At 45.9% G+C, this 27265-nt stretch overlaps 1 protein-coding gene across 1 annotated transcript in view; it reads right to left on the bottom strand.

The window, feature by feature from the left end:
- Positions 1 to 6657: 6657 nt before the first annotated feature.
- The window catches only part of PPP2R2A (protein phosphatase 2, regulatory subunit B, alpha), a 32189-nt gene continuing 11581 nt past the window's right edge, over positions 6658 to 27265 (bottom strand). The window contains exons 3-10 of the mRNA XM_010153452.1: positions 15618 to 15715; positions 12668 to 12833; positions 11985 to 12097; positions 11586 to 11763; positions 10683 to 10847; positions 9966 to 10135; positions 9093 to 9184; positions 6658 to 7667 (exon numbers count right to left, since the gene is read on the bottom strand). Of these exons, the coding sequence (XP_010151754.1) occupies positions 7388 to 7667; positions 9093 to 9184; positions 9966 to 10135; positions 10683 to 10847; positions 11586 to 11763; positions 11985 to 12097; positions 12668 to 12833; positions 15618 to 15715 (1262 nt within the window). The 3' untranslated portion in view covers positions 6658 to 7387. The remainder of the gene's footprint in view (positions 7668 to 9092; positions 9185 to 9965; positions 10136 to 10682; positions 10848 to 11585; positions 11764 to 11984; positions 12098 to 12667; positions 12834 to 15617; positions 15716 to 27265) is intronic.

The raw sequence follows: 27265 nt of genomic DNA, 5'->3' as shown, positions 1-27265 counted from the left end.
CTCGCGCACGTCCTGCCGCCACCGCGCGTGCGCCGGGCTGTGAGGGGGGGAAAGCGCGGGAACGCAAGGCCGGGGGTCCGGCCGCCTGGCAAACCTCAAAGCACGGGGAAAGGCGGCCGGAGGGGCCCAGCCCTACCCGTGTCTCTCTCTGGAGCCGTCGGAGAGCGCTGTCTGCGCAGGAAGGAGCTGGTGGTGTCCCCTGGGCTTGGCGGGAGGCTGAGGCCCAAGGACCCTGTTCTGCTTCCAGAGAGGACAAGATCAGCCTTCATAACTGTGCCATCAAACCCACCCCACCGTGCCCACCCAGCCTCCAGCTCTGACCAGGTTCCACACGAGAGGTTGGAGCAAATCCTCCTCCCCAAGCACAAGGGGTGCGAGGTAACCTGCCAAACCCGCATGGCGCCACGGTAGGAGTCTCAAAATGCTTCTTGCCCCTCTCATCAGTCTGCTTTCACCTCAGATAATTTTAAGCCAAGTATTAGGTCCGCGAAATACAGTTCAGACACACTCAAGCAAGTAATGGTTTTTAATCTGAAGAGGCACACCCATGTGAAAGGATCATGTTCCGCAGACGAGCCAGCCTCATGCACGGCAGGCTTCTAATCACCGGCAGACAGCTAGACAAAATTTGACTTGGTCTTAACTGGGACGTGAAAGTAGAGCTACAAAAAGTGAAATCATTACCATGCACCACAGTTCCCTTTCAATATGAAAATGAAGAGGCAACCTCAGGCTATTTATGCACGTACTGCTGCACTGAGAATGGGAGGAACGCGGCCTTTCTATGGCGGAGACTTTCAAATGCAGTGAAATACAGGTGCAAACATCAACCTTACCCTCCGGAGGTTTCTGCAGTTGTACAGGAGTAGCTTCTGTGCCAATTCTATATAGCTTTCCTGAAATGATCATATATAAAATAATTTAGAAGAACCTTATTTTTATTTCAAGATAAAGTCAATTTTATCTTGACAGCCAAGTCAATTCCTCGAGGCAGAGTGACTTTTTGTAGTTACCCTGTATGGCGGTGGGCAGAACCTTTACTAGGATCCTTCTGTTTCTAGTTTCTTTGTCACTGACAAAAAGAACCAGTGAAACTGACTTCCTCACAGGTGATGATGTAATCTACCTTCACAACTTGAGACAGCTTCAGCTTTACTAACTCCACTCAGATTGACAACACCTTAAGGTTTATTTTGAGGTGTAGAGTCTTTTTGGTGGAAGTCCCATGTCACACACATTTTGCTTCCCAACAGCAGTAAAGAAGCCTTTTATATTATAAACTCATCACCAACCCTGTGAATATAAATGATGGCACAGCGGGAGTTCAGTAATACCATCGGAGGCTGAAGTCACACAGATACAGTCCCATTAGTGTTCTCACCTTTGTTATCTCATTACAAATGCAAAGAAATCACCTTTATTGCTTGTGTCAGAACTATGTCAAGCTAGAGAAAAAAGTACCGTTGTCACAGTCATCCTGTACTAGAATACCGCTTCCAAATGTTTTTCATCTTCTATTCATCTACGCTACCTTGACAAACATCCAAATACTGAGTGTGGACCTTTGAAATCATAACACTGACCTTTTTTACCAAATCTGCATGCCCTGTGTGACTGTACTGCATGTCTCCCCTGGAGTGCTGTGTCCAGTTCTGGGCTCCTCAGCTCAACAAGGACAAGGAGCTACTGGAGAGGGTCCAGCACAGGGCCACTACGATGGTGAAGGGCCTGGAGCACCTTCCACATGAGGAAAGGCTGGGAGAGCTGGGTAAGTTCAGCTGGAGGAGGCTGGGAGGGGATCTTATCAACGCTTATCCATATCTAAAGGGTGGGTGTCAGGAGGGTGGGGCCAGGCTCTTCTCAGTGGTGTCCAGTGACAGGACGAGGGGCAGTGGCCATAAACTGGAAACAGAAGGTTCAACCTGACCATGAGGAAACCTTTCTTCCCTGTGAGGGTGACAGAGCCCTGAACAGGCTGCCCAGAGAGGGGGTGGAGGCTCCTTCCCTGGAGACCTTCCAAAGCCCCTGGACTTGTTCCTGTGTGATCTGCTCTAGGGGATCCTGCTCTGGTGGGGGTTTGGACTAGATGGTCTCTAGAGGCCTCTTCTAACCCCAACCACTCTTGCATCTGTGAATCTTCTGGAAAACCTGGATATCACTGGAACAAAGTTAGCTATGTGCAGTAAAAAGAAAACAGTAATTTCAGTAATATAGTAAAACTGCTGTTTACAGGTACAAGGGCCACGAATACATCTAGACTGGCATCAGAACAATGAGATACTTAGGATCTCCTATAGAAAAGCTGCCTAGGTAACCCTATCCTACTTTGCAACACTAACAATCACAGGCTGGCATCATGAGCGTTTGTCATCTCCACCACTCAGGAAGCATTTGCCATAATACTTGTGGCATGAATATTTATCAGTAACGTGGGACTATTAAAATTTCTGAGTCAGAAATAAATTGGTTGAGATTATAGAGTGAGTCAATGCAGAACCAGAAATAGCATTCACAAGCCCTGACTTTCAGCCCTGTGCTCTAACCACTACACAGGTTCCTTAAGGCAGTTGAATGATGTTATTAATGTTTGTAAAGTAATTTGAATCCTTGGATGGGAAATGCTCTGAGAATAGCAAGGTTGGAGGGACAGAAAACCACATGTTCATAGAAACAATGGCCATAAGCTGCTGGGAAAGGCCTTTTGTACTGAATTGCAATAAAAAGGTTTTTCTTCTAGCAAGTCACAGAAAAGCTTTAAGGTGACTGAACTCAAGCAACAAGCCACCCGACGTACCACAGAGCTGGACTGAGCTAATTCCAGCTCTATTCACATGGTTCCAAGGTGTTCTCAGCATTTGCAGTATCTAAATAATGATCTGAAGTCTGCAATTCAGTTTTTCTTCATTTAGTACTTCTGTGTCCCAAACCAAAAAGCTAATCCCAAACCAAAAAAAAAAAGCTAGCCTGATGCCAGGAGGGATGCCACCCCCGCAGCCAGCACGCACAAAGGCAGGCTTTTCCCTGCACACGGCGGGTGGTTTCCTTAGGCTGCAGGCAGCGAGGATGTGTTCTGGAAGTGCTTTGCTCGTGTTTTATATTTAGCAACAGCTGATCAAACATACCATTCTTGCAGGAAACCGGCCATTCCGAAGATGACTTCCAGGGATAGTCGTAACATCTAACCCGGATCCCTCGCCTTTCGGAAGCACCCACCTCTGGAACATTTTCCCTCCTAGTAGAGAGCACCAGTGCGGAAAAACCCACATCAGAAAGATCCGTGAGTGCCGTTTTCTTTTAAGAGAGAAACAACAGATGAATTGTTTGCACAATGTCGATATTATTAAAATTCAAGGGTCAATTGTGTCGAGAAGTAGAATTTGCGCCATTTGTCGGTCTTTCAGCTGTATCACAACAGATCACAGAATAGAATCATAGAATCACTGGGTTGGAAAAGACCTTGGAGATCATCCAGTCCAACCGTATCTGTCCACCACTAAACCATATCTCTCAGCACCTCCATGATGCTGAGTTTTTATTCCAGCCACAGGTATCACTTTCTTCCACCACCCGTTTTCACAAGCCCAAACCTTCCTGTACCAGGCTGAGATCCTTGCTAAAGCCACTCGCAACACCAACAGCTACTACACAGCAACCTCCCTTCCAGCACACCCCTCCCCACCCGATACGCGATTCCTTCAATTTATAGCCGATCACGCGGAAAGGGCAAAAGGAAACATCTCCTTTTGTCTGAGCGGTCAAGAGTGTACATTGTGAATGGGGAGACTGTACACCTCCTCTACCGCCCGAGCTGAAGTGCACAGGAAATTACTTCCTAGCCACGTTGTGCCTAAAAACACCCAATTCCAGAGCTACCAATAAAAAGAGAAAAAAGTAAAAATACTATTTTTAAAAATACTACTATTTTAAAAATACTACTATTAAATCCAGCAGCCCCTCTCCAAGAGAAGTACAGGTTTCTGCTTATCAGCACTGAGCTTTTTCCAATTAGGCTGAGAAGAGCACGTTTTTACGTACTAAGTGCTGCAGTAGAAGTTACAGTCCTGCCTCAACAGAGCAGTACGGGCGAGCAGGGTGTCGCTGCATGTTCAACACGTCTCCAAGGCAGCAGCCGTTTCTCAGTAGGAAATCGGCAAAGGGACTTCAGCCACAGACCTTGCCAGCACCTCAGCACTGCGCCGGTCAGATAACCGCCCCCCGCTGAACACGAATTGTTGACAACAGTATCGCTGTGGTTTCGAGTATGGTTGTATCTTTGGAGATAGGTGGTTGCTGGCATTTAGGAAGCATCGCTGGCTTCAAGACAAAACACTAGGGAACGGAACTCCTTTTCTGTATTTAGTCTGGTGTTCAGGGACTGCAAGTTGAGAGTGTGCACTGGTTTCGCTGGGCACCGAAGAGATGCTAGAATGGAGAGGCTGCTTTTCTGCAAGTGGGGATGAAAGTCGGTGGAGGGCAGAACTACCCCCAGGCCCACCCTGCCCAGCAGGCTGCCTAGGCTGAGGCCCAGACATCACAACCCCGAAGCTAGCAGAACAGGCTACCGTTCCACATGCAGCTGAGGAAGAGATCAGCAACTTCAAAAATACCTGTAAATAGAGAAAAGGGACAGAAAAGAGGATAAAAAGCAACCTGACAAGATGTATTCTATGCATACTTTTATTAACAAAATATAAGATTTACAGCATATGTCAACGGACAGTGTGCTTAGAGTTATCATCTAGTTGGATAGCATGACACCAAAGTCAGTAGCTGGTCTTGGTGAGGGTAAATTAAACCTCAGATGACATGCTAGGGATCACTGCTACTGACAAACCCAAAAATCTTACCCAAGACTAGCTTTAGAACCCCCAGTTCCATCCCAACATGCACAGCTGAGGTCCGAGAGGCAGTTTCGCTTGAATGTAGTATTGCTAGAAGGCTGCACTTGGTTCTACGTGACATCTACCTGTTCAGTTCTGTGTCGTCCTCACATCCTCACTTCCTTCTGTCTGTGCTAAGCAACTTTCCAGGTATTCAGTGCATCGCTGGGGTACAGATACACACGAGAGCGGCGGTCTTAATACCGCAACCCTCAATCTTCCCAAAACAGCAGTCACTAAACCTACACCGTTCTTCAGAAAATGGAGACGAATTTTACCAGCTCTGATGCAAAAGAAGTGTCTAATTACCTCTTTGCCCGTGCGATAAAGAACGAACACCTTGGCCCTGACCCTGTAAACACATATACACATGATTAACGTTACTCAGCAAGTTGTTTCCTTAACTATTAGCAAGTACAGTCAGTCACTTGAGTAAAATTAGTCACATGCTATGTAAGTAGGAGTAGGGCCTACTAGTTTATTCATCCATTGGAAAATAGTTGCTGTCCCTGGGGCAGTTAAATCTTTTACAAGGCTAACAGGTGAAAAAAAAAAATCCTTACAAAGGCTCATTGTCAGGCATGCATGTTACAAGACAAATACTGCATTTAAGAGAACCAGGTCTAATAAATATTCGAATGTTTACATTTCAAACCACTGCACAAGGACTTAAAGAAACCAAAGTATGATCGCAACAGTAGTCTTGTTAACAACCTCTAACCCAGCCATAATTTTACAGCAGAAACAGTATCTTAGTTGATCAAATAATAGAGGCATTATAATAACCGCCTATAACTAAGCCACAGAAATAATTTAAATATAGGGAACTGAAAAGTGAAAACTCTCCCATGTTATGGTAAGTTCACTGGACTTGAAACTTCATTCTGAAAATTTCTGTGAAGGAAGAGTAAACCTAAAAGCACAATTAGCAAAAACATCCAGAGGTAAAAACTCATGAGCCTTATAAAGCATCAATATCTAGTTCATCTTTGGATAAGCCTTATTCGCTGAAGAGTTTAAATCTCTCAAACAACTATGAACACTAATTTCATGCAGCTTCTGTACTCCACGTATTTTCTGACCATTGCACCACTGAACATTTCTGTAAGTGCAGTAACTTTGCAAAGCCAAAAGCCAGGAGAAACACTTGCATGGTAACACTACATTTCCACTCAGTTACTGACAGCAATAAAATACAGAAAATAGAGCATCTCAGAATGCAGTGCAGTAATTATCTATGTAATCGCTTGGTATTTTGTACTACATACAGCATACTGCCAGACAAGAATTCAAACGACTTTTTAAAAAGCCACAGGGGACTCTGTACTCTACAGAAGGCATTACGGTATTGTATCCTAAACCAAGGCATTAAAGAAACCGGGATGATGCTAAACATTAAGATGTTAGTCCCATCAAATGTATTTTAAAACCTGAAAGTTCTATTCCCGTTCCATTTGAAGCAATAGTTAAAGGAGGAAAAACCAAAAAGGAGCCTTTACGGATACCGGAGCAGGACCTGACCTGTTCAGATCACGGCAAAGTCTGACAGCAGTTCACGGTTTGAGGCGGAAGCGGTCAACGCACACTACGGCTGGTATTCTGGGCATTCGTGAACGAATGCAGATCGTTGTGAAATCCCTCCCTCTCTTCATTCCCAGCAAAAATAATTAATACTGGATAAATCATTACAAAAAACCATCATTTTATTTTCATGCATCTAAGGTAAAACACAGAGTATTTGTATAAAGAGGTAGATGAAAAAAAAGAAAACAGATTCTCCATTCTTTGTCACTTTTATTCAGTAGTTTGTTTGTTTTTCCTTATTTTCTCTTTTTTGGTGCCAGGCATGGCAAGGAGTGATTACAGTCAACTGCTTATTAGAACATTGGTTGCAACACAGCCCCCCTTTACCACTGACCCCAAACGGACCCATTTCATGTGCTTTATTTTGTTGTTTTTTTGTTTTGTTTTTTTTCTAGACACCACCACCAAGGCTAGGTGGAGGGGGATGAAAGGGAAAGGGGGGAGTCCAGGAGGCCAGAAGTTTGAGCAGAAATGCTACAAGCCACAGCAAGGATGAGCTGTATTTAATAAAAAAAGGGGGCCACGAATGATACAGTAATGAGGTTACACAATTAAATCCCATAGCATGATTGAAGGCTTTCCCTGTGTCTGACGTCATCACAATGGAAGGCATAAAAAGTGGAGTAAACCGATGTCGATACAGTCCAATCTAGTCCATTAGGCAAGATGGTGCAAGTAGTCATTTAAATTAAAAAGTGCCCTATCCTCACCTAAATGGCTAGCAGACATGGAGAAGCACAGAGTGAGGGATCAACAGAGCTTTCTCCATGTAGCTATAAAAGTGTGTTGTCATATGGCACATTTTTAAACACTGGAAAGGGGTGCCATAATGGACCTCATTCTCTCTTGTTTACAGGTACAAATGCTAGATTCAACTATTTCAACTATGCAGGAAGTGGACTCTTCAGTTAGGAATGCCAACCCTAATTCATTTTGTCTTGAAATATATACAAGTTGTTTGTAGTAGCTACAGCAATGATGTTCTCTTTAGGATGCCAGGCTGTGTGCAGGATCTTCTTGTTGAAGTCTAGGCTGTCAACACTAATTTCATCCTTCTTTCGCTTACCGCTCGCGCAGACCTTCCGCGGCTTCAAAATGGTACGGGGTTTGTTGTTTTCCCGGGATGCCTCTAAGGTGATGTCGCGCTTCGTGTTTCTGTCAAACATCCTGAAGAAGTTGTTGTAAGATCCCGTCATGACGATGCTGCAGAGCGGGGAAGAAGAAAGTTCCGCTGAAAAGAACCTCTCCTTTTATTAGCCCACCCAAGATCATGCCTTGTTACGTAAGCAGACAGCAGGCGTCCTTGCCCACAGCCTCTACAGTCTGAAGTGAAACTAAGGCCATTCAAAACACCTATACAACACTCGAAGAGGTATATTTTTCCTTAACTGGACCTTTCCAGGTACACCCTTTGTTATTGAAGCACTTCGATCCGAGTGTCACCATTTAAGTGGCTTTTCACGCACACGCAGGGAAGTGACCTGCAAGAAAGCCAAACACCTTGTGGTTTTAGCTGCACACCAGCTGCATGGATTTAGGGACTAGCATACGTAGTTTGTGATAATACCTCACAGGGAATGCTTATTCCATGTAAGACAAAGACACTTAGAAACTTCCCTGTCCTCCCTGTGCCTCAAAAAATATCTGGACAGTTACAGTGTTTAAAAAAATAAAAAAGCCCTGTGTGACAACACTGACAGGGACATGATGAGCTGATCCAGATTGAGCAAACAAGCAGCCAGTGGCCTGATTAACACAAAAGCAATAGCTGTCCCCAGTGGTATTACTGGCTACTTAACCATGCCCATACAATCACAGACTGGTTTGGGTTGGAAGGGACCTTAAAGATCATCTAGTTCCAACCCCTCTGCCATGGGCAGGGACACCTTCCACTAGACCAGGTTGCTCCAAGCTTCATCCAGCCTGGCCTTAGACAATTCCAGGGATGGGGCACCCACAGCTTCTTGCCCAGAGCGAGGCAAACTTGGCAACTCACTGCAAGGAAGAGAATTCCTAGGTGGTGCTCCCCAAGCGGTCTGGACAAGCCGCCTTCTCAAGATAGAACACACACAGGTTCCCCAACAGCCCGGGCGCACTCTTACAGGCAGAGCACGCAGTCAGACAACAGTGAGTACACAGGCCTTATTCCCATATAAATCATTCCAAAACCAGATCATAACAGATGACACAGCATGCAAAAACATCCTAAACACATGAAAACCCAAAACAACCCCCTCCCCGAGCACTGGGGAATAGACCTAGGGGATTAGGGTAACGGTGGTACTTCATCAGCAGCTGAAGCGTGCAGAAAACCATCTCTAGTCTTCTGCTTCGTGCAGCGCTCCAGTTTTCAGCGGCTGGAACATGTGATTAATATTTCACTCTGGCAAGGCGACAAAACTCGATTTTGAGTCAAACGCTACGTCTCTTTAGTACACTGAGGCAATGCTCCACAGTCCCATGCTGCAACAGCCAATATATATGCATTAAAGTCTACTGAAGTACTAAAATACTATCCAAGCCAGTCCCATGAGTAACACCAGACTGGTATTTGAGGTCATGCTGCAAAAGAAGAATAAGAATAACTTGGAAAAGTCGTAAGTGCATATAGAGAAGAATTAAACTTGCCTGTCTGAGCCATTCCAACAGCATTCAAATTTGTCAAAAATGCAATCATTCTCATACAGTGAACAAAGTTTACTTCTGAGGTATTCGTGCACCTGGAAAAAAATGAGTTGGGTGAACCTGAATGAATACTTGCATGCCTGTGAAATACCCCTCAGATTCGGTTCCAAAAGCAGTTAACATCTGCCAGTGCTTACAGCCTGAGCACACACAGCTCCCTCCTCCGACTGTATGGGTAAAGAGCAGGACGAACAGCCACGGGAACTAACACGTTCTGCTCCACAGAGATGAACTCAAACAGCAGCAAGTCACTGAGGGTGGGGAAAGAGACATCTCCCAGAACTTGGCAATTCTGCAGAACACTTTCCCTCTCTCTGAGCAGCTGCCATACCCTCACTACCCTTGGAGAGATCTGAAGGGATTTATCAGACTTTGCTTATTTCCAAAATCATGCTTTGGTGACTGATCTTCCCCCTGGGCGTGATGGAGAAGATCCCTTCACAAATTTCCTTACAAGGAGAACGCCACAGCATTTTCTGCAAAGGAAAGGCTTTACCTCCCCTCTACTCCAGGAAAGAGCAGGAGAACAGAAAGTCAAATGAAGACGAACAGAGACGTGCTATCTCATGGCTGAAGTTACCTTCCACAGTTCCACTGTGTAAGAGGGAAGCTCTTTCATACCCAAACATGGGTTTGGGGTCTGCAATCAGCCTGCAAATAGCAATATCCTTTAGCACATGCGTGCAACCCACAAATCTCTTTGATGCTTTGCCTGGACAGAGTGATCTATAGACAAAAATTTAACTGCCACATCAAGACTATTAAGACTCAGCATCTCTCAAGATGCAATTTCTAGCCTCCATCTTCACCGAATACCTGGTATGTTTCCACAGGTCTATTTTCCATATTTAAATCCCAGATCTTCACTGACAGGTAATCTCTAGTCATCATATATCGACCACTATGGCTAAATTTGACATCAGATATGGAAGAGATGATTTCAGAGAAAAATGATCTGTTGCTAGGGTCTTCTGGTTCTTCAAACACTGTATGAAAAGAAAATACACATTCAAGAGATAAGTTCATGTCTCATTTTCTCAGTAAACTTGCCACGTTGGGCTAGTCTGACTGCATTACATACAGTAACTTTGAACGAGAAAGCCTTACAGTGCTACCACCATACTGCGAAACAGTTCATTTACACAGCAAGTCAAGGTCAGCTCCTGAGCGAGCGAGCTGCTCGCCAACGCTCGGAGTCTTCGCTCACACACGTGAGGTGCCAAGCATCAGTTCCAGACCAAACTCACTGTGCACCTGAATTCCTGAAGCCTGCAGAAAGCTATTCCTAGTCCTGCTGTCTAGGCAGACTCCCCACCTTCAGCTGCTATTAATTTAATCCACCACTTTCCCTGGCAAAATAGGAATCTAAGATTTATTTAGATTTTAGACCTATTCAATATACTGCAGAAATCCAAGACAAATCTATACACATGCTTCGGTGTTTAACAGATTCTTCCCGAGTGCTTAGTTTCACCTAACAGCAAGACAGCACATTCCACAAAGAGACAGTGACCACCACAGGGCAGCACTTACATTTCGAGTGTCTGTCACAGAGTGCTGACGCTCTCATATCACAGAGGCGAATCGTTCCTTTACTGCTGCTGTACACGAACGTGTTACAGCTGTTTGGGTGGAACTCCGCAGCCGTTATCACCTCCGTCAGCTCTTCCATGTTGGCAGGCTTAATATCTACAATATCTACAGCGTCTTGTTAAGAAATTTCTCCAATTTTTGTAGTATTTTTCAGCTTTAAACGCATTCAGCAACACTCCTTTTGTTCACCAAAGTATACCAGAAGTAGCCAAACAGCATTAAAGCGAGCTAATAAAAGCAAAATAATGCTTGAAATTTGGAAACAGGACAAGACTTCCTTGCCAAAGGCTCCAGGACCCTGTCAAACACTGGATAAAGGTTAAAATTACAGTTTCACCATTCGTGTGCAAAGCAAGACCATAACCCTGTAGAGCGGTCTGAACTTAGTTCTTTAAGAGGCAAGAGCCTGCTTAATTTTCTGCCCCAATCAGCAGTAATTCTGTACTACCTGTCTGTCTCGGGACTAGGAAAAGAATCAACGCCGCTGAGCGCATGAGGGTGGGCACTCCTCTGCCTCGCTCCCCACGGCAAGGCAGGAACGTTTTCACAACACAGCTTACTGCAATGCCGCCGTCCAGAACTGCTCCACTAATCTGAAACCGGAAGGGCTTTTTCCTCCTCAAGAGAGTGGTTTGCAGCATGCAAATGACCAGTTCTCCTAATGCTGCTCATGCCGAGCTGCCTCTCCAGAAGTGAAAGGTCTTGCAAGTACCGGGCAGAAAAAACCCAGGCAACGGAGGAGCGTGCTATGTAAAAAGCCTTTCCTGAAAACCGAAATGAGATCTGACATTTTGCAGTAACCGAGCCCTTCCCGCCACATAACGCAAAGCAAAAAAAAGATACTAAAACTTCTGTCTGTTATTTCTAGGTGCCACAGGTTAATCCGCAAGTCATCTGCGGATAAGTATGTTTCGTAATCGCTATTAATGGAGATGGAATTGATGTGATACGTGTGAGCATTGGCAAATATTCTTCGTGGACTAGCTTCAACCATGAGGTCCATGGGCCTGAAGACTGGCACCTGCAAAACACAAAGCAGTGGAAGTTTGGGATGCGTGTGGCAGTCGTGACCACAGTCCTGCAGTACACGAAGCTGATTAAAGTATCTCAAGGTCACCTCAGAAGTAAACGTGTCGGCCAACTGGCATCACAGAACATGTGAAGTTAAGAATCCGATGGGGCAGTTACTCACTGCGTGCCAGCAGCAAGGGGAGGGGAAATCACAGCGAGTGAACTACTCACCCGTAGTGTTGTAACTGTAGTAGGATCCCTATACCGTCCATCTTCTTCCTTTAAATTATAACCCTCTGGTCTTTTGTCCCTTTCACTGATTTTCCATAACTTTATTGTTTTATCTGAAATGAAACAGCCACAGTTTCAAACCAAAGCTCTAGGGAAGGTACCAGTGTTCACAGTTGATGCATTTTAACATGAAGCCTTCAAACAAGACAAGACCACCTACGTGCACAAAAAAAAAAGACAAAAATACTGCTTGGAGAAAACAAGACAGGATAAAAAGCATTAAAAAGACCTCCTCCACAGCTTGTTCTTTTTATAAAAGTTACAGCACTTCTCAGTTGGAATCAGGGTTGTTGTGAATGACTAATGTAAGCTCTCTCACAGTTAGTTAGACACACATGAAGGTGCTGAATGACGGCTTAGCTAAGCCCTTTGCCATGAAGCAACCAAATCAGAAATTACTAATATACCACCCCAGGTCGCAGGGCTCCTGTATCCAGTTAAGGCAGAAGGACAACAGGGCTATAAACAGCAGAACTCGTGTGTGGCCACAGCCCTAGACACCTGCATTTACAGCCAACTTGCTTCCAGCCTTCTGACAGTGGAGAGGATTAGGCAGATACCTAAAAGCATACCTATGCAACAACAGGTAACTGTGCAAAATTAGCTATTAAGGCATAACTTACCATTTGTAGACAATAAAAACTGAGCAGCATTTTTCTGGGGTAACCACCTAATTTTGTTGATCTTCTCTTCAATTTCTAAACTTTTCAAGTAGTCAAACTCTGGTTCATGGCTTTGAAAGGTACTGTAAACATTGTATTCTCCCCTACTGTGAGACTGGGTTTTGTTCTAGAAAGAGAATTAAATGATCAAGATACGTATGCAACGTACAGAATGCTTTTCAAGGCTGCAGGCAGAAGGCAGAACTAGCAATTTATGCGGCCAGATACATCGGCTGCATCTTTAAAGGGAATATTCGCCAAGAGAAATCCACAGCCACACACATGGCAAATCCACTCTGTGGGTGAATTCGGCCTGCTGGGCACACTGGAAATCCCACGGCACCTCTACATTTGTACAAGCAGCTCCACTCCTCTGGTTTGTAATCTCCACACTCCCTGAGACCTTCTGAACTGCTCAAGAAGCTTTGTTTCTTCCTCATTCTGGAGATAAGGGGAGGAAAGCCAAACACCTCTGCAGCATACATCTTTGACGTTAAGAGTTGCCCCTGCAGTCAGCCTGGTTAGGACGGACCTGTTTGGAACACTAAGAGCCTCCAAGCCTGCAGAATTCCTCTGCCCAGCAGCTGTGATCAAGGCAGTTGCTTCCTAGCACTAACACTGCACTGCTTGGAACGACCTTTAAACTCCCTCCAGCGGGTAAGGTGCCAGAAAACCAGAACCGTTTCTGAAACGGGTCTCACTAGGTGTACCCCAGCTTCATTCAAGCTCAGTTTTGTGCTATATTCTTGTTCCACCCATCTCAAGACATTGCACCATCAGAAGCCTTTCCCGTGATACATTCTTGACCAGGGATTTTCCTTCCTTCTCGTGTGCGTCTCACGTCCGGCGTTCATCTCAGCCCTTAACACCTCACTAAAACGTATTTCTTGGTATGATCCTGGCTAGCCCGCTTCTGTCACATTCCTTGCATCTTCCCCTCTTGCCTCACACCCTTACATTAACAGCTGGCAGGAATTCTTACAATTTACAGCAAGCTGCGGGGGAGGGAAAAATGCTTAGAAGTACAGTTTGGCCCTAGATTATCGTACACGCCGATCAGTGACACCAGCTCTCCCGCCCTGGGGAACGGAAGGAACCCTGGTCTCCATTCGGGACCTAACCAGCCCATCAGGGTCACTGAAGAGCACGGCCGGCTGCTGAAGGGAACCTGCTGTGCTTCCCAGGTGCTGGTCCTGATTCTGGGAACTTCCCTTCAATTCCATACTTACCATAATGACTGAGAAACGCTGTGTCTCTAGTAAGACTCTACAGTCCTTAGCAGCTAAGATATAAAAGCAGTAATGTTTGAAACCCTTCCTTGGGATAAAAGCAAAATTTAAACTGTCTCATGGCACTCAAATTTAAAAAAAAAAAAAAAAATCAAAACAAGAAGAGGTGTTGGGCCAAGTGCCTGATGTTAAATTCGAATTTAGGTAATTACAGGCTGCCTACGCAAATTCCTCCTTCAGTTTCAATTCGATACAGCATTCATTTCCTGCCTGATCCTTACACAACGTCCCTTGCTTCCAGCTCAGGGGCGGCAGCACCGTGGCAATGGGTGAGGTCACACAAGCCTGTGTAACGCTAGACAGAGCGCTTGTGTTTTGGTGGTTTTTCTGTATGTGCGGAGAGCAAAGCTCTCTGGAATACAGAAGGAGGTACATAAATCCAATGAAAACACAACTCTTACATTTAAGACTTGCTCTTGAGTAGTGCACGTGGCGTAACCGGCTCCCGATGCGCAGGGGAACTCAGTCCCCACTGCTCATTCCCCGAGCATGGAGGAGTCAAATCACACCAAAACAACTCTGTGCCACTTCATCTGGTTCCTACTATACCTACACTCACAGGCTGCAAGGACACGAGCCACGGCTTCTGCATCAAACCACACGCAGACATTTAAAGACAACTTCCTCCACAACAGGCAGTTACTGCTTTAAGCTACATTAAAGGATCCTTAAAGGATGAAAGCTAAAACCGACAAGACACCAGAAGAGTTTGTGCCCAAAACCAGAGGAAGATGAGAGTAAGGATACTACACATACTCCATCCACCCCAGATTCCGGCCGAAGAGGGCAGTCAGTCAGGAATATCCCACTAGATGGCACCAACTGGCCGCAGGGATCCATCTGGAAGAGAGGCACTCCACCCGGATCACCTCCCACCAGCAGAAAACAACTTGTTGTGGGCAACTGTGGAATTCTTACGGTTTAGGATTTTTGGAATTGAAACTGAATGAAGCACTAAGGAAAGAAGGAACGGCACGACTTTTTTGGGCAGAGATGTGACGGCAGCACCTTTCAGCCTCTCCCTGACACGAACTGTAACCAAGTCAACTTCTAACTATGGCCTTAGTGAAAAATCAAATGCTCCTCCTCAGCATTCCCAACTTTACCATGGGAGTAGAAGCCCTTTCCAGGCATAAGAGGATTTGTCTGCAGAGATCTGCAAAGACCAAAAGAACAAGCCCAGAATGAAAAGGTACCTCGGCTACTACGATTCTGTGATTCAACCTGACTGAGACCTGGATGGGAAAAGGACGTCTGAGCTCACAGCTACATACTCACTCAGGGGCAGCAACTCATTTCCCAGACTACAGTGAAACCCGAAACAATCACACTCAAGCACAGGCACTGTAAAACAACCAACCTGAGCTTCCCGAAGTCTTTTCGTGTCCTACCCTCCTTTTTACTGTCACTTTAAACACTCCTTAGATAACAGCTAGAGTGCTTAAAGGGAAATTATTTTCCTCTCACTTCACACTTAAATGTCATTGTTTTAATCACTTATGACACAAGTGTGAACTTTGTGTGTGTGAAGGTTTTTATAAAAGCACATTCCTTTTCTTTCAAAGGGGAATAAACAGGAACAGGGGAGAATGTGAAATATACTTTAAGCAGTTAGCACTCACCTCCTGCTCCTGCTGGAAGATGACAACTCTACCTCCTTTGTCTCCTGTCGCTAACAACTCTCCAGAATGGTTAAATTCTACTGTAGAAATTATATCCGCTGCACAGAAACAAAAACAGATCCCACAAGTTAATAATTCTTTTAAATACTAAGTGGCCAAGAAAGCTACAATCGTAAGTAAAAGGGAAAAAGCACACTTGGGCGGAGTTTAACCATACTTACGCTGCGAAACACAAGTAGGGATCTCCTCAAAAACACACAAGTAATTTAAGGCTATACGTTGGAAAACCAGCTCCTAGTTGACTGCGCCAGAGGTACAGGTCCAGTGCTGCACACCAGATCGCTACAGGCTTTACATCCTCACGCCTCGGAGCAGTTTTCCTTTTTTTCCAGTCCGTACTGCAACGGCAGGGAGAGCCTGCGCAGACACACGCTCCCACCTTTCTTTTCCCGGTTCTGGTAGAAGAATTGATACAATCCTTACCCGTATGATCCCTAAGCTTCACATCTGACAACCTAAAGAGCAAACGTTCGCAGGTGGAGATGTTCAGACCTCAGTGTCCAAAGAACGCAAGGAGGTGGAACAAAAACAGCTACAGAAAATCAGGAAATAAATTTAACAGACTGTCTCTAAAAACCCCGAGGAGCTTTCCTGGCTGAGGAAGGTTTACACTGCCACCAGGCTCCTTCAGTGCGGAGCGCTGGAATGGAATTGTGAAGGTACACAGCCTGACCCCAGCCATGCCTACTATCAAACACATTGGTTTGCACAGCAGAGAGGAAAGGACAAATTACAACATTTAGGCTCAGGCACACCCATTCACACTTTCCCCGCGCCCCTCGTACCCTCCAACAGAATCAGAAACCAGAGCATGCTTCAAATGGCCATACAACCACAACATTCAGTCCCACAGAAGGAAGTACCCAAGGTTTTTACACACGCAAGTCTCCAGGCTATTTCGCTTTCTCATCAGCCTGACGTACATAAACACACCCACGTTTTCTACTGGATGGTTTCTTCGTTCTCTGCTTTAGAGTTGAAAGATGTGTGGTACCTGCTCCACAGACTGAAAGCTAGCCAGCAGACATGCGGCCTGACCGTAAACGGCCGTTCCGTGCAGCGCACCACGAAGCTCTAACCATGAGCAGCAGGAGGCTTAGCTCATTCTGAAGAGGTGAAGCAAGCAGGATTGTCCTCTCATGCATTTTAACACCAAACTGAAACTTCCATCCCCCTCGGGTTGTCCCAGACACACGGGCAGCGGCTCCGAGGACACGAGCAAGCTGTTCTTGAAGAACCGCATTACACAGCAGCTACGAGCACGCAGCCTATCTGTCTAACACCGCACGCCACAAAGGTGGCCTAGACAAGCAGGCCAAACTCCGCTGCAACACCCCCAACCAGAGGCAAAGATGCAGAGTCAGACTCTTGGCACGAGCGAGTACGTGCAGCTCACTTGGGTTTTCTAATATACAGCACAAGCCGTCATGTAACAAAGGATAAACACAAGATTATCCTCTCTCCATCGACCTCCCTTGCCATCATTATCTGGCACTGCTGAAATTTCTGAAGAACACTGTGTTAAGGACATAAATATGATGGAAATTTGTATGTAGATAAACCAGGATCCAGATCACACAGAAAAACCTTGATTTGAGGGCACTTTTTTCCTGGAAGGTAATGGTTACGTTAGCCGTTTGCTCAAGTATTTGTGAACAAGATGAAGTGATTTATCTCACACCTGTAAGATGCAAAACTGCATCCCATTCAGACGAAGATCTGGCATTCTATAGGTACCTTTCCCAGCTGAACGGGGCGTTAACGCTGACACACAATTAATCAGATCCAGTAGGCAGAAAGAGCGAAGTGCAAACCAAGCAATCTAACTTTGGCTGTTCCACGCGGCTGTAATCCTCTGAGAGGCAAATACCTTCGGAAAGTTATCAGTTAATTGAAGAACAAGATAACTCACCTCTCCATACGTAGTAGTATATGGGATAATTACTGTTTTGAAAACCACTGAGAGACCTAACACTGCAAGCTAAGTCAGTCTCAAACAGAAAAGATGATGCAGCAATTTATCAACGGATCTGAATGCATGCATATATGTGGAAGGAGAAGAGCAAAGAAAAATTAGCCTTAAAAATCTTAAATACCTAGCAACAGTCAATGGATAAATTCATCACAGTACTTGGTGAAAGTCACTGACAAGTTTTGCAAGGTCAAAATCCTTACGCTTGAAGTCTTACGATTAGAACAGGCAGCAACAGCAGCCAGAAAAGCCTTAAATTAAGGGATAAACCGTGCATTTTCTTAGGTCTGCTGATGTAACATATACTGTATTTAGTAACTACATGTCTCGAATACAGCAGAAAGCTAAAATCGCTTTCCTCTAACAGCTCTAGGCGTTCTCGCTTTTTGCATGTATTTTGGCTTGCAAGACCATCCAAGCTTGACAGCGCCGGTCTCCAAGCTGATACAAGTCCTGCTTTGTCTGCAGGCTCAACTGCGGGAACCAACTTCCAGTACTAACAGCCCCTCACTTCCCAAAAGCCCAGCAGGCTCGGGCAGCGGTGACAAGGTACTCAAAACTCCCCTGATCGACACGATGCAGAAGACCTTTTCAAGTACTTGGATCAATTTCAAATTAGAAACAAAATACATTCCTTAGCAGCAGCGGCAACAGAAAATTAAAACTCAAGATGCATCTACAGAAACCAGCGTGACTTCTACACTGTGATCTTGGACCGCTCCCTTTCCAAGGACAACACAAATCTGCTGAAAAAGTAGGCAGACAAATGATTTCTGCTTAACTAGTCCCAAAGCAGGGCTGAGATGCTTATTTCATACAAAAACCAGCAGTGGAGAGCAAAGCAAGCCATCATACATTTTAAATCCAGTAACTCACCATTAAGAACACTGTATTCCCATACCTTGGTCAAAGACAGAGACAGACGTCAAGGCACTGGTGTTGAACTGGGCGGATTTAACAGTGTTTGAGAACTGACAGGGGAAGCATTTCATCTTCCGCAGTGCACTGATTCGCTTGTGTATTTTCATCTGTATTAACACCCTCGTCGCCAAAAAAAGAAAATCAACCTTCTCCTCCTCTCTCCAGGCGGGAGCCGATTCCCGTGGCAGTTACACGCAGGGTTATTTTAGTCCTCCGGCACCGCAGCGGGCAAAAGAGCATCTCCAGAACCACTGCCGTGTCTCGCCTCCTCCCTCCCCTCCGTGCATGCTGTTTTTGCTAGAGTCTCTAGGTGGGAGCGTCGCAAACGCAGAGGGCTGCTCTGTCCAGAAGCTTGGAAACGATCCCTCTACTGGGAGGAGGATGTGAGGGAGCGGCAGACGGACAGAGCTCTATTGTCACCAACGGCTTTTGGACATGCGATGCATTCTCCTGTTTACTGCTGAATTCATTTCAATGCCCTCTCCTTCAAGCACAGAGAGGAATAACCACCAAAACCCTCTCTGGCAACCACAGCCCCCACAGGATGCAGCTAGACAGCGTTATCTGTTAACAGACTCCCAGTTCCCCATGCCCTGGGGACCAGATTCGTCCCTCTCCTCCCCCCAAGCATCTCGTTGACACCAAGATGAAGCATGAGATTTCAAGTGATGAGATTTTAAAGCACCAACAGGCAACATCCAACACACCCGGGGAAGCCATCCTTCGGACAAAAGCAAACCAAAAAGGACCGAATCGTCTACATTCCTGTGGCGTACCCAAAATACCCGTACCTGGGGCGACAGCTCAGGGGCTCCAGCAGCATTCAACAGCACCGCCCTGCACCGGCGCACACCACTGTCCTCAGAGCCACCCAAGCCAGCCCTTCACAGACGCCTGGTGTTAACACTGCAGAAACGCTTCTGAGACTACTGAGTACTTCCAAATCAGGGTTTCCAGTGACCTGAAAGCAAAGGGGGGAGGGGGAATCCCCAACACATCCATTTACTGTTGTTGCACAGGTAGATCGCAGAGCGAAAGTGTCTTGTGGCAGGTCGAGTGCGACGCTGTGAAGCGAACACAGAACTACGGTACCGCTGCATCCCCGCCTCAGAGCAGTAAAACACACCGCAGCCAAACCAAGCCAGGGATCCTAACATCCCACCAAACTGTAAAGAGAGGCTTCTGATCCCGTCAGCCTGAAGTTTTACCACTGTCAACAAGTCAAGGGAATAAAACAGCTTTATCAAACCAAACAAGCAAAAAAAAAAAACCACACCCTAATCCAATGACTTCGTTCCAGAAGGCCCACTGTGAACCCAGAAAGCAATCCTGAATTACATTTGTTTCCAATAATAGAATAAAAGGTATTTTATTAGTACAGAAGAGGCTATCTATTTTAATGTACCATGAACTTGAAATAAACTCTGCTTATAAAACATGCTTGGTAGGCAAAACATGTCACCTGCTCCGCAGCAGCAAGTCAATCACGACAGCGAACAAAGAGCGTCTGTCTTTCTCCAGACCTAGAAGGTTTCTGTGCAAGTTTTTGGAATCGCACGGATCTGCTGCCAAGGCAGAGAGCAAGTAAATCAGCCTGTTCACACCAGTGGAGCAATCTCCTGATGTTTCCAAGGACTGGACAAAGAAGTGTAGTAATTAAAAGGCATTTTTATACTACTTCATTGTTTATACACCTTCCCAGTGGCTCAAAATACCTTTTCTGGTATTTTCCAACGGAGCAACTCAAAAAACCCCGTCTCCTCCACAACGCAGAGCAGGTTACTTACAGGTTGGGTCCTTCTGTCCTAAGGAGTAAAAGGACAATTCACTGACCAAATGTGCAGCCCGCTTCCTCAGTTTGCCAGCCTTAAGTGCAGAAGAAGCTATTTTGATCAAACTAAACATCAATTTCTCATTCCAAGGACACGTCAGAAACTGTCTGGAACAGGAAACCAAGAAACCAACTTTGAATATTATTATTCAAATCCAAGGAAGCTCAAAAAGGATTGAGGAAGAACTGAGGAAGCAGCAGCAGGATGGATAAACATCACGGGGGACGGAGACAGTGAATATTTGAACTCAACACAGAGCTACTGAGCACACCTGAGCCATTCTTCCTAGGTTCCCTCTAGAAGGTAAAGTGAACATGCTCAACGCTGAGCAAGAATGTCTGTCCAGGAGAACTTGCAGAGCTCAAGGGTCTGGAAATTCCTTGTGAATGGTTCGGTCCTTTCTAACCCAGGTGAAGCGAGGCCTTCCCGCTTCAGATTGCTGAACAGATGCAATGTCCAACCTCAAGTCACAGCTAATGACAAAGGACTCTGACTTTGTATTGACCTTTCCAGTCATTATTTCGTTTTTGAGTTTTGTTCTTCATTACCCAGGGCAGGGGGGAACTCAACCAAAACAGACAGAAAAGCTTCTCCGAGGCTTCAGCTATCTTCAGAAGCTACATAATGCCCCCTGAAAGCCCCAGCCATCCCAGCATCACCCCGCTGTTTCATGACTTTCATTTACCATGCTTATCAAGAGTCCCAGTACATTGTGTAGGAAGTCTCTGACGCTGGATAACAAAGGGTTAATCTCAAAGTCAACAGGAAGGCTGTTTAAATAAGCTTAAAACTCCCAACACAGGACCCCACAACTCTGCACGAGGGAAAAACGGGCAAAATGGCAAGCACTGTTTAGTACTGATGGTATAAAAGAAAACACTAGCTGCATTCCAGCCCCATCCCCAATTTGTGCATGTAGAGAGGGGGAAGGGAACACAAGGATTGGATCCTTCAAAGTTACCATGACCGGTTTTACTATTGACTCCATTTCCCTTTTCTTCATTCACTTTCAGGAGCGAGTCCCTGCATTCATTCCGTCTCTCCGAAGCAACTAGGCAACCAAACCAAAGGCCGCTGGGATAAGGCATTCCTACTGTTCAGTTTACTTCCCAAGAGTCATTCCAAAAGTCCTTTAAACAGATTTCTTCTTTGCCAGGAGAGGGCATTAATTAATTCCTCAGAGATCTGGGGTGGGATGAAATACATATAACACAGAAGTAAAGGAGGGGGTTACCTTCACTCCTGTGCCACGAAGCACGGCAAGAGCCAGCTGGTTACTTGCTCTCTCCCAAGCACCAGTCCCGCCACGCTGCTGCACACAACGCACACAAAGCTCCCCTCCGGAACAGGGAGGGAGCGGAATCTGTACAATGGCCAGCCAGCTTCACGCCACTGCTGGCCCTACCAGTGTGCCAACACAGGCGGGAGCCGCAGGCGCAGTTCAAGCAGCAGACAATAATTAAGCTGGTTTTGTTGGTTTCTGTAAGTCTGGGAAACCTACACACTGGGAGAAAGATTTACAGAGTGTCCTCCAGCACCCGCGTTCATTCCAAGTGCTCCAGGCCCTGTGATGCCCAAAACAAAAACCACGCCATCCTCATGAACTTGTCCTTTCCCCCGCTGATTCTGAAAGCATTCTAGTCCTGTTCGGAAAAGATGTACTTGAGTGCTGAGACTCTCCCAGTCCTTACACTTACGTCTCGATGTGTAACACGTACACACGAGATTCCAGTCTCTAACGAGTGAATAGGTGTAGGACTTCACTAAGTTCACTGCATAAACTGCGTGCCCTGAGTAAAATAGCCCAAGGTAAACCCTCTCAAGCAGTCCTAATAAACCATACTTTCCCTCCTTTTCTTGGACTTCCCTATAGTCCCACTTCTTTTGTTCACTCTTTCTTCTCTCCTTCTCCCTCCAACTTTGCCAAACTTTGAGGAAACGTCCCACTTTCTGGTACAGGCAAGCCCTAGTTCAACCAGGAGCTCAACTTTGGATTTGAAACCTTGAGTGACTTAATCGCTATACATCTTACTTTTAACTTTCTACTCAGTTCCGTAAAATAAAGGTCGGACGCCTCCTGATAAGGCTTTTTCCAGTAGCTTCCAAACTTACATCAACATGACCCCTACCCACCTTGGCCCACCGTGAACCAAACGAGAGTTGCCACAGGTGAGCAGGGCTCTGCTCCTCAACGGCAAAGCATGGCTCACAGAGCATCCCGAGGCACACCACAGCCTTCCGAGGTGACTGTGCTGTCAAACCTACGTACAGGCAGTGGCAGCAACACGGTTATCGCCAGCCCTCAGAAGCAGGAGCCTACATTCAATCACTTTTTTTAAGGGGAGCAGGAACAGCAGAAGCTAAGGGAAGGAACCAGTGCCATAGGACAACTATTCCATAGGATATATGCGTATGAGGATGGCTTTGAATTTACAGATGCATTTGTAACATGTACTTAGACAGCCCAGAGACAGGGCAACTGCAATGCTAAGCTCAAATCAATGCTTTTATGTGGCTTTGTAACCTTATGCAAACACCGAGTTTTGTTAAGCCTCAGGACTTCTCACAAAACACAAGTTACCGGTAAGCATTTAGTTTAACTTGCAACACACATGCTTCCCCAAACTCAAGCATTCCTTATAATATGACAGGAAGCACCTATTTGCTTTTCCTATTCACACTAGTTCAGGTCTATTGTTGGCTGAAACAAAGGTCTTTCAACCTGCATCACCCGTTCCCAGGACATTTGACACCAGTTTATTAATATCATAAACATAAGAGGCGTAAGTGGCAGAAATCCAGACCCTCTCCTGGTACCCATCTTAAATAACCTTCCAAAGGCGGGTGAGTAACCTCAAGGTTGTGGGACGACAACGTTTATTCACAACTAGGAACAAGCAGTTAAAGGTCACAGCTTCTCCTTGAGCCTGTTCTTGGCAGCCACCGCAAGAGTATATAACCAAAAAAAAAAAAAGCAAGCTCAAGTCTGTCCACAAGCTCTCCTCCCTCCAACCAGCACAGTTGTTCTGCTTCTAAACGAAAAGCCAACCAACAGCAAATCCAGCACTTCAGCCGTATGAAACACCAGCCAGCTGCTGAGCGTGAAAGCTGTCCCAGCGTTCAGTTCCCCCGGCATCAGGAAATTCAGCTGCTGAGAGCTTCCAACTGGTGAACCTCTTTTCAGGTGGGGAAAGGGGAAAAGAGTGATCCTCCTACTGCAGATGCGTCACACCTCGTTTTGCATCAATCCTCTTCCAACTGCAGTGAAAACTTCTCTTCATTCAAGGTCAGGTTCATAAAAAAGACTGTGAATAGTAGTTTCCAGCCTCTGGATAACACCACCTGCAGAGGCTGTGCACCCCCAAGTTAAGCTGCTACCTAGCACTCCATCAGAGGGGGTGTTTCTCACGTGAAATTTAACCAAAAGAATAGCAACATGAAGTAGAGGAAATGCACTGCCTAAGCAACCCGTGTTTAAACACGTAAGGGCGTTATTACTGCTCTGAACGCCCAACGCTGTAGCTCCCTGGCCTGACACAAATGAAGAAGCCCAAAGCTCAGGCTGCGGCAGCCCCAGTTTATACGGCCCAGAGGAGCGATACAGCCAAGCCTTCCTCAAGTGCCTTCAACACAGCGGAAGAACGGAAACAAGCACGTGTCCTTTGGTGCTGCAGCAGTAAAACTCACCTAAAAGCTACCTTCCAAAAGCCATGCGAAATCTCAGTTACCGTGTGAGCCCAGCAGAACACGCAGCCTGCGGATCGCTGGAAGGGGGAAACTGGCAGTGCGGGTGCTCCCTGCTGCTGCGGTCCATACTACAGAGGAAGCGTTTCACGTACTGCTGCAGACAGCGACAGCTCAACTACATGACACAACACAAAAAGCTTCCTCCCCTTTTTATTTCCCCATTTCAAACATCTACTGTCTCAGGGATTGTGCCTTTCAAGCGCACATCACCCCTTTAAACAAAGGAACTGTACTAAGCAGTAGGATGCACGACCCACACGGGTTGTACTTCCGTTACAGAAACACTGTTCAGCCAGCAAACCCTACAGTCCTTTGGGAGAGCACTTCCTGGACAAGGATGGGCGAGGGGTTAAGTTACATTTCTGTCATGTGGAATTTAACCAGGGAGTTACTCATCGGTTTTGTCCTTCATACAACCACATACACACTCTACAATTGCAGGGGAACAGGAACGCAGCAGGAACTAACTTCAGGCCCACCGTTTCTTCATACAAGATCTCCTTAGGTGCCCGAGTGTTCTGTCACCATCACTCAGAACTGGGAGACTTACCGAGCAATATGAAGAGAACCGAGATAAAAAGGCTAATAAATAACAGATTTGATTATTTCTGCTCTAACGCAGCATTTGTCCAGCCTTAGTACTCTGGTCCGTGACTTGTTCCAACACATCTGCTGCCTGCAGAGCTTTACCTTTACAACGTGTCATTAATAAAGCTACAGCAAAATTGTTCCTGCATACCTCATTTTCAAGAAAGCAGCATCTCAATTTCAGCTGAGGACAAAAACTCAGGTTTACTGACTTTGCAGAACAAACTTTATGCTGGAACAGGGAAATTAAATCACCTCTACTGAGAGGAAAACTGCTCCAAATGCGAGGTCCTGCACATGGGTCGGGGCAATCCCAGCACAAGTACAGGCTGGGTGAAGAGTGGACCAAGAGCAGCCCTGAGAAGGACTTGGGGGTACTGGTGGGGCAAAAGCTGGACATGAGCCAGTCCAGAAAGCCAACTGTATCCTGGGCTGGATCTAGAGCAGCGTGGCCAGCAGGTCGAGGGTGGGGATTCTGTCCCTCTGCTCTTGTGAGACCCCACCTGGAGTGCTGCATCCAGCTGTGGAACCCTCAGCATCAGAAGGATATAGACCAGCAGTTGGAGCGAGTCCAGAGGAGGCCACGAAGATGCTCAGAGGGCTGGAGCCCCTCTGCCATGGTGAAAGGCTGAGAGAGAGTTGTGCTTGTTCAGCCTGGAGAAGAGAAGCTCCGGGGAGACCTTACTGCAGCCTTCCAGTACCTGAAGGAGCTACAAGGAAGCTGGGGGGTACTTTTTACAAGGGCAGGGAGTGACAGAACAAGGGGTAACGGGTTTAAATTGAAAGCGGTTTAGATTGGATATCAGGAAGAAAACCTTCCCGGAGAGGGTGGGGAGCACTGGGACAGGTTGCCCAGAGAAGCTGTGGATGCCCGATCCCTGGGAGTGTCCAAGGCCAGGCTGGATGAGGCTTGGAGCAACCTGGTCTAGTGGAAGGTGTCCCTGCCCATGGCAGGGGGGTTAGAACTAGATGGGCTTTAAGGTCCCTTCCAACCCAAACCATTCTGTGATTCTGTGAGAGGACAGTGCTGCCACTTCTGACCTCTCTGAAAATACTCCTGCTGACCTAAAGAACATCCTGTTAACCATATGCAGAGTGAAACCCAAATTCTTAGTGCTAAGTCACAGCACCACATACTCAGGAGGCTCCCTCAGGATTTATCCATAATGCTTAGGGAAGTGCTCTGTAATTCTCGTGACACACTATGGAAGGGAAGTTACACGTAGCAGGAGGATTCCTTAAAATGCATTAAAAGAACTGGACTAAGTTTTATTTAAGTTTTATTTCTCCTCACTGTGATAAACTTGTTCGCAGTGTACCCATTTTCCACAAACAGGCTAATCACCCCTTGCAGAAGGGCTTTGTGTGCTGCCTAGCCCGTTTATTCCTACTTCCATTTTCTGAGGGAACTGTTCTCAATATGCCGAGGAGGAAAGAGAAAGAATGTTCTTGGCAGGGGGCGGGGGGGAATATCAACAGGCTCAGAAATACCATCTAGGCCTTAAAAAAGAAAACAGTGTCAGCAGTGAACGGCAGGAAGCCAGTGCCCTGGATGGCTATCAGGGCTCATTTCCATGCCAGACCAGTGTGCAATCCCAGAGATCACACACAAGCATTAGGTGCTCTTCCACCTCAGGTGGTTTTAGACATTATGAAACAGCTGTTCCAGGCGATGGGTAGCTAAGTGCTCAAGTACATGCTTCCGAGACTGCAGAATCGCCACAGATGAAGGTTTTTTTAATAAACGTCTAACAGGAGTAATAGGTACAGTGGAAAGATTTGCATTTAAAGAACATACGAACAAGGTCTCAAGGTCCTGTCAGCCCTTTTCCCTGCAATACCATCCTCACTCTGGTGACAGCTGATAAACACGTTTGATGACCAGGGGCTGGAAAGGACACTGAGGAGCGAACCACTCTGAGCACGGATGTCAAAAATGCCAATGTTCTTTTCAAGCTCTTTGATTCCCTTTAAAAGGGGATTTCTGCTTTATTAAAAAAAATAGTCACATCAGGACCAAAGTCAGCCCTGTGAACCAGGCAAGTCACCCAAGTGTTTACTCACCTCTTCTAATTCACAGAACGTTTACAAGCTTCTCCTCAAGATACAAACTACTCCACTCGCGACAGGTTACACCCATTATAACTGGACATACCTACACCAGCTGCCCCTGTATTACTCAAGAGGATGTTCACCTACACAGCACTGAGAAACCTGCACTAAGAAATTAGCTGTGTATTCATTTACACAACCAAACACCCATTCGGTAAACATTTTAAAAGGAAGCTTTAGTTTGGATGTTTGTTCTTTGAAAGAATAAATTATTTCTATTTCAAGCTGTACGTACTTGAACCATTACCAAAAGCCTGAAGTCATGACCAAACGGCTTTTATTTAAAAAAAAAAAAAAAATCAATACCAAAAGGGAAACATACCTGCTGCTCCTTCCATCTGTTTATTTTTATTATCCTGAGTTCTTTCCTATGCTCAAGCCAGGTGATTCCCAAGTCCTGATTTGAACATTTACTT

This window comes from Eurypyga helias, unplaced genomic scaffold (genome assembly GCF_000690775.1).
Source record: "Eurypyga helias isolate BGI_N326 unplaced genomic scaffold, ASM69077v1 scaffold6476, whole genome shotgun sequence".
Taxonomy (NCBI): domain Eukaryota; kingdom Metazoa; phylum Chordata; class Aves; order Eurypygiformes; family Eurypygidae; genus Eurypyga; species Eurypyga helias.
This window is presented reverse-complemented; position numbering and strand designations above follow the sequence as displayed.